This window comes from Quercus suber, unplaced genomic scaffold (assembly GCF_002906115.3).
Source record: "Quercus suber isolate HL8 unplaced genomic scaffold, Cork oak 2.0 scaffold_129, whole genome shotgun sequence".
Taxonomy (NCBI): domain Eukaryota; kingdom Viridiplantae; phylum Streptophyta; class Magnoliopsida; order Fagales; family Fagaceae; genus Quercus; species Quercus suber.
In genome coordinates, this window is record NW_027069592.1 from 235,730 (window position 1) to 244,147 (window position 8,418).

General features: G+C 33.1%; 1 protein-coding gene and 1 long non-coding RNA gene across 2 annotated transcripts; one reads left to right on the top strand and one right to left on the bottom strand.

Annotated features, from left to right (window-relative positions):
* The first annotated feature begins 239 nt into the window (after positions 1–239).
* On the top strand, positions 240–1,391 carry LOC112025114 (uncharacterized). Its single transcript, XM_065776134.1, has 2 exons — positions 240–244; positions 368–1,391. Exons 1-2 carry the CDS (start codon positions 240–242, stop codon positions 1,389–1,391), a joined length of 1,029 nt encoding a protein of 342 aa, XP_065632206.1.
* Positions 1,392–1,670: 279 nt separating this feature from the next.
* Positions 1,671–6,751, bottom strand: LOC136068676 (uncharacterized). The gene is made up of 4 exons (XR_010630001.1): positions 6,645–6,751; positions 4,904–4,958; positions 4,236–4,309; positions 1,671–4,072 (listed from the first exon to the last, which is right to left on the bottom strand). It is a non-coding gene; the product is annotated as an uncharacterized LOC136068676 (long non-coding RNA).
* Between the last annotated feature and the right edge of the window lie 1,667 nt (positions 6,752–8,418).

The following is an 8,418-nucleotide window of genomic DNA, read 5'->3' on the forward strand; positions in this document are numbered from 1 at the left end:
GAATTCGTGTTGACTTTAACTTAGAGAATCTTCCTTCAAATCCTGGCTACGAGAAAAAATATCATCTTATCATCCTAATCATCATGATGAAATAAGAATATATTATTTAACCAAAGGCCCTTGTCAACCTGTTTTACACAGTGATGATTACCCTATATCATATTTTTCTGGAAAACCCCGTCGATTTATATCCGAATGGTATACAAATAGATACTGGTTGGAATATAGTATAGATAAGGATGCAGTATTTTGTTTTTATTGCTACCTATTTGGGCAAGATGTTGGAAAGCAAGGAGGAGGTGACACTTTTGTAACGAAGGAATTCAAACTTTGGAATCAGAAAGATAAGTTAAATTCCATGTTGGAGGAGTAATAGTGCTCATAACCAAGCTGTCCAGAAGAGTGTAGATCTATTGAAGGAGAAGCAACACATTCAAAGTGTTTTTGTTAAGCAATCAAATCAAGATAAAACTGAATATCGGATTCAATTAAATGCAATAGTTGATTGCATAAGATTCCTTTTATGCTGGGGATTACCTTTTCGTGGTCACGATGAATCTCAAGGTTCAAGTGATAAAGGAAATTTCCTTGAGCTTGTACAATTTTTGGGAGATCACAATGAATCTATCAATGAAGTGTTGCAAAAAGCTCCAAAAAATTGCAAGCTTACCTACCCTGATATTCAAAAAGACATTGTGAATGCAATTGCACGTGAAACATCCAAAGCTATCATCAAGGATCTTGACAATGGGTTCTTTTCAATATTAGTTGATGAGTCACGTGATATCTCAATGAAAGAACAAATGGCCTTCGTTCTTCGTTATGTGAACAAAGAAGGAATTATTATAGAGCGATTCCTTGGTATTGTACATGTAGCAAGTACTACCGCTTTGTCACTTAAACATGCTATTGAATGTTTACTTTGTGAACATAATTTGAGTTTATCGAAACTGCGTGGCCAAGGTTATGATGGGGCTAGTAATATGCAAGGTAATATCAATGGTCTCAAAACTCTAATTTTGAAAGAGAACAAGTCAGCATTTTATGTCCATTGTTTTGCTCATCAACTTCAATTGACACTTGTTGTTGTTGCTAAAAATCACATTAACATTGCTGAATTTTTTTATGTGGTTAGTAATTTAGTAACTGTTGTTGGAGGCTCTTGTAAGAGACGAGATGCTCTTCGAGATACACAATTTGCCAAAATTAAAGAAGATTTGGAGAATAGTGTACGTAGAAGTGGGCAAGGTTTGAATCAAGAGACAAATCTTAAACGTCCTGGTGATACATGTTGGGGATCATATTATGGGACTATTCTTAACTTGATTTTGATGTTCTCTGCTGTTGGTGATGTATTAGATATTATTGAAGAAGATGGCCTCTCCGACTAAAAAGTTGAAGCTCGATCTATTATAAGGTCAATTCTCTCTTTTGAATTTATCTTTGCTCTACACTTGATGAAAAATATTTTAGGGATCACAAATGAGTTGTCAATAGCATTACCAAAAAAAAAAAAAAAAAATCCAGATATAGTAAATGCTATGGATCTTGTTAAAGTGTCTAAGCAACGGTTGCAAGTGATAAGAGATAATGGATGGGCATCTTTATTGGTTGAAGTATCTTTATTTTGTACCTCACATGATATTCCTATCTTGGACATGGAAGCGGTATTTGTAGTTAGTGGGAGGCCGCGACGCAACACCCAAAAAAATTCAAATTTACATCATTATCTTGTTGAGCTATTTTACATAGTTATAGATATGCAACTTCAAGAGCTTAACAACCGCTTTTCTGAGGCAAATACTGATTTGCTGCTTTGTATGGCTTGTTTGAATCCAAGTAATTCATTTGTGGCTTTCGGTAAGCAAAAGTTGATACGTCTAGCTAAGTTTTATCCCTTTGATTTTCTTGGGACAGATATTTTGGCACTTGACTCTCAACTGCAGAATTACATTTTTGATATGTGCAGCAATGACTTCTTTTTAGAGCTTCAAGGAGTTAGTGAACTTGCTGAAAAGTTAGTGAGCACAAGAAAACACGAGACTTATCCATTAGTCTACTTGCTTGTGAAGCTAGCTTTGACCCTTCCAGTTGCTACTGCAACAGTAGAAAGAAGTTTTTCAACAATGAAATATATAAAGAATGAATTGCGCAATCGAATGGGAGATCGATGGATGAATGATTGCTTGGTTGTGTATATTGAAAAAGATGTAGCTTGTAGCATTGATAATGAGACTATTATGCAGCGATTTCAAAAAATGAAAACTCGTAGAAGGCAATTGTAAATTTTATGTATTTGTGTATTTTTTGATTGTTGTTGTTGTCAATATATAAAATTTTCTTTTTATTAGATTGTGTAATTTATGCTTGTTGAGGAATACCCTGAAAAAATTTCCTGGAGTCGCCACTGCGCCCAGAGGCTTGCATCGTGCTTACCAGGAGTGTAACAAATGTGCAGACCTGTTAACAAAGAATGGAGGTCTACACTCGAATAATAGAGCCTTTTGAGGTTTACCATTTCCCCATGAGGACATTAGGCCATTGTTGGCTTCTCACATTTCAAATATGCACCCCAATTGTACATTGTTTCATTAATCTAATCCTAGATCCTTTTCTATCCACTTCCTCTAAAACCCCAATAAAAAGTCAACCACCACCTTATTCTAAGTATTGCAAATCTCATTAATTCCAAGCACAACTTGAATTCCTCAACAAACATTGAAATATACAGTAGCAACAACAACAACAATTATACTAAAGCTTAGTCTGAAATCAAAGCACTTATTATGTCAACTAAACAGTGGTGATAAAAGCAATTAAGGTGTCAAACCAATTTATCTTTTTCATTCTTCTTATTATTACTACAATTCAAACCAACAAAGTAAGTAACTTTTTAAGAAAATGATTACCAGCCAATTATCCATGAGGCAAAGGGTGCCCATCTTGGGCCAGCAAGCTTTGCACTCCAATAGTAGAGACGACCAAAGGTTGGGTAAGAGGAACAAATCTCACTCATAGACAACCCAACAAACATGGTGAACACACCAGCTATTAACCATCCATAAGCTAAAGAAACAAGCCCACCATAGGTTAGCCCAGTGTTGTGAAGTGTGGTTACACCAATAAGCACAGAGATTATTGTTTTCATGAAATTACAAAGCATCTGAGAATTTTAGAGGTCATCAATAAAATAACCATAATCTGTTTTGTATCCACCTATGCCCATTAGATAAAATAAGCCCCTATCTTGAGAAACTTCTTGCCATGACCTATCTAATTATTTCTAAAGAGAACAAACACAAAGCGCGGTCATAACTTGAACAACATTGGCAAGGGATATCAAAATTTTACCTCCTTTTTGCCTGCGAAATCCTGGAACAGGTGGCGCTATGTGAGCCAAATTTGTAAAAACCTAATCAAACACTTTTTCCATCTCATCCCCAGTCAAGTCCACTTGTATCTACCAATTGAATGTCATGAGAGCATTGCAATATAAATTTCCAAGACACCTAAGTAGAGGCAATCCAAGAAACACAACCAAATTTGGCCATCTATTTCACAAAAGGTTTAAGAAACCATATGTTGTCCACAGGACAATTGTTTTTAATAAAGATCCATTCAGATGCATCCTCCAAAGATGAATTATATAACCAACTTGATAAAAATAGTATTGGAATTTCTAATATAGACAAAACTAGTTCTGTCTTCATCCATTTTCGTTAATTGACATACGAAATGTTAAAACTATAACCAGAATGGAGAAAGTCACAAATCAAACATGCTTAGCCAAACCAAGTAGAAGATCAGTTCATATTTGGTAATTATTTTATTAATTCACTTTCACGCATAATTAAAGAGAAAAGAAAGCAGGAAAGAAGCATAAGATTTAGTTCACAGAAACATCATATCACCTTGTACAAAAGGCAAAAAATCTGTTATATTAGATTATCTATCAACAAAAGAAATGAGTAATACAAATTTAATCTTGCAGGCTCACTTGAGACTCTAACTATCTTAGCACTCTTCAACTTTATTGTTTTTCCCTTCTGATCTGTAATAGATGCCTCAAGACCTACATCTCCAAAACAACATAATACTTAATTACTTACGAAAAACAAATGTAGGGGTAAGAGATCAAACTGCATTACTACCAATGAGGAGGAAGAAAGACAAAACGAAGAGGGAAAGAAGAAAAAAATTGCATGAATTTATAAGTGTCTTTAAAGTTACTTTACCTGAACTAGAAGCAGTTATTGGCTTGGTCAAAATTGTTAGACCTCTTCTTTGGGGACTACTAGGGAATAATCTCCTGAAAACAACAAAAATATGTAACACCAGTGTTCATATAACTACAATTTTCAAAAAAAAAGTAGCATATTAAGTTAAACCCATATTTGTATGGTGGCATTAAATGGCTTAAAAAAATTTAGATGTAGAACATCAAAAAAATTGGCATACAAAAAGATTTAACTTCAGAGAACTAAATCCTGTAATAAACAGGAGAAGTTAAGGTTCAGATTAAGCAGCATAACGAAGTAGCCTAATAAATACTTGACACAAACACACACACACAAAAGGAATCTATAAGGATATTCAGCAGCTTATAAACAAATAGTCCACCAATTAGTAAGACTCTGTTTGTTACAACAGAATAACAAATACATTAAATTAACAGAAAACAAGAATACAATAATAAGATGAATATTTGATTCACATAATGCATAAACATCATGAAAAATATATATATACAATTCACCAAGCATGCAATTGAAATCAGCCAATCACAACACCACACTTTCTAGGAAAAATAAAAATAATTTTCCCTGGGAGCAAACAAAAAGAAAATCAAATAAACAAACAAAGGCTTTATCAGAGAGAGAGAGAGAGAGAGAGAGATGTAAACCTGTGTGTTGTTGGCTGTGAGATTTAGATGTGAAGAAGACAAAGCGATAAAAGAACTAACAAAAAGAAGAAAAGAATATATATGAGACGGTTAAGTTTGCATTAATTAAAATAAATAAATAAATTGAAAATGGAAATGGTTGGTATATATGTTCACTTAATTATTGTTCCATTTATTGCTACAACAACTAAAGACATTGGTAATGCTTTCTACTTTTTGAAAAACGTTGTAGTGTTGGTTTATAAATAAGTTTTTTTTTTTTTTTGAGAAAAAATAAGTTTTAAATTTAAGTATTAAAATGACACTATATCAATAGCCTATATGATGACAATTTATAATCAAGATATTAATGAGTGCAGTAATGGGGGCCATATATATATATATAAGAAAAAGGCATATATGACCAATGGTAAGCCTTGGCAGCTTGACCTTAAACTTCCAACTCTTTAACAAGGACCATACCATCCTATATAACCAATCACTACAGATGTTTGAATAGAAAAATAAGTCAATGAAAGAGAGAAATGATTTCGGTTCCCAGCCCTGCTCTGCCCTTGTAACCATAGGAACAAAATTACAAGTGGACCATCCAACAAAAGTATTCAGAATAGCATCTCTATACAAATATGTGATAGGCTTAAAAGCCACAGCATGTACTTTGAGCCATATGCCTCATAATTATTTGGATTCAATCATTCACCAAGACTACATAAAGCTATTACAAGGCAGAAACTTGCTATAGTAGAAGTTAAGTAACAACTTTATCCAGCTATTACATGGCAGAAACTTGCTATAGTAATAGTTATGTAAAGACTGTTATTTTCTATATGCATAATGATTTCATGACTCCTAATTTAAGTCTTAATTTATGGTTTACAGTAGTTTGTATATGGGATGATTGAAACTCATACAAATGCTAAATTCTATATCATAATTTCATCTCTTTCGAAGCTAATGAACATTTGATAATCAATGTGTGAGTTCAATTCTCCTTAGCGGTGTGATCACACATTTCTTTTCTACTAGTCCTCCTTCTTCTTCTGCATTTTTTATCCATTTTCTACCAATCCACACTTTAATTTTAAAGAAACCTATATCAACAGTTCTCCTTCATTGGACTAAAATCTATTCATCCCTCAATTACTAAGTGACAATCACAAAATTGATTGAGACATCAAATTCGAAGCCGAACAAAGAGATTCCACAGTAACACTAAAGTTACACGATTAAAACCACACTGGTAGCATTCAAAAATTCATACATTATTATTACTTTAAATTGGTTTATTCACTGAAGTTAATTTCAATGCTGTACATTTCATCTGTTCAAATAGAATCTACTTGCTTTTTGTTTATATAAATCACTCACTCCAACCCAAAAAAAAAATATCCCTACATTAAAAAATTATTAACAAAAAGTAAAGGAACCAAAAAAAAAAAAAAAAATTCAAAGCAACTATAAGCATTTAATTCTATAATAGTCATGCATGGCTATCCTTACTTATGATTTCGACTGCTCACAAATTCAATAACATTAATAAACAAATCCCAGAAACCCAGGCACCCCAATCTCTCAAACAAAACCAAAAATTAAAAAAAGCATTGACTTTTGAAATACCCACTTCCCTAAATGCAAAGATGATGAACTAAAAAGCCAAAAACACACACACACACAAAATGAAACCAAATATACAAGTAAAACATATTGTCATTGGGGTTGAGAGAGAGAGAGAGAGACTCACAGGAAGCCATTGGAATCTCTGAGACTTGGGATACCAGAGGAAAAATATAGAGATGGGGTTGGGGTTTAAAGTATAAACTAACCCGTGTTTAAGAAACGCAGTCACTTCCTAAACTAAAGCCGCATTTTAAACATGCGACTACAGACTAAATTTATAGCCGCGTCTATAAAACGCGGCTATAGGCAAGCTAGAGTCACATTCTTTAAACGCGGCCATAGTTCAAATAAAAAATAAAAAATAAAAATAAGAAGGTCCTATAGCCACATGTTTAAAACGCGGCAATAGCTCCACCCCAAAAAAATGCGGCTATAAACACTAAAAACACGGTTGTAGACATATTCTATAGCCGCACGTTTAAAACACGGCTATTGTTCAATACTTTAAGCTGTGTTTTTTAAAAATGCAGCTATAGCCCGCCTGTAGCCACGTTTTTGCAAACGTGGCTTAAAAAAACGTGTCTATAACCCGTGTGTTTTGTAGTGTAAATAGGTTGATGAAGTAGCTGGAAAGTGAATACATTTAATGAATTTACCTTTACCTAAAGCATTTATTTTTTCAGCAAGTGAACGAGGATCTTGGTGTACTAGTGATCTCATTATTTTAGTACTCCAGAGAGTATGCTAATAATATGGATTTATTTTTTCCCAAACTACATTTATTTTTTTCGTTCTGGGGATCTCATTATTTGGTGTGTTTTTGCTAATAAGATAACTAAATGGATAACAACGTACAAGTAATGCCTTAATAAATTAGTCATACAAATTTTGTTGAACTATTGAATCTTGGAAGAGATAAATTAGAGAAAGTCTACACCTATTATAAAGCTTAACCAACTGAGAACTTGAATCTTTTTAAAAAGAGCGAGTATCGCACCACAATCCAAAGTGTTGTGTAATTTCTCGCAAATAAATATTATCCAAAATTATTTTTTATTTAGTTTCTCTTGTATTTTTCCATTTTTCTTGTGTTTGCACCTACATGTTGTAACTTGTAATTTGTAACAACAGGTTAATACATAGAATTTGGATGAGTTCTCCTTGTCCAATCTACTTTGCACTGTTTTATCCCCTACCATACGTATAATAAGATATTGAAGTACGGCTTTGCATTAAAAAGGAGTGCTATTTTATATATACTAGTTTTGAACTCGTGACTTGTGTGGGAGACATTTTTATCAAAGAAAGGTCAAGAGCAATGTAACTCTCCTATCTAAAAAAAAAAAAAAAAAAAAGAGAGAGAGAGCCTTGTAGTTCAATACAATTGGTCAATTCTCTTCACATGGAAAACTTGGATTCAAACCCTCTCCCACTTGTTACAAGTGAAAATAAATAAATAAAGAGATAAAAGGTCTTGAAAATCGAAGAGGCTTAAATAAGCAATATTATGATTCTATCACAACAGGCTTTAATATTAGACATTGTTTTTTGAGGATATTGAGAAATGAAAATGAATATTAAACATTGTTTCAACAAGACTATTTCATTAAGCAATTGCTAAAAGTTTTTTTTTTTTTTAATAAGTAATTAACTCCATTGAAAATTGATATAAGGACAAAAAGATAAAACAAGGCATACAAGCAGTGTGTTAAAAGGCAACAACAAAAGAGAAACTAAACAATAGTGAAAGTACAAAAATCAAGCATGTCAGGCAGAGATATGAAAGTAACAACACCCGAAGCATTTGCCCATTCGAAGCATTTGCCCATTCAAACAAAATCTGAAAGAACTTCAACTTTAATCGACCTTTCATCCCCTTCAAAAGTACATGTATTCCT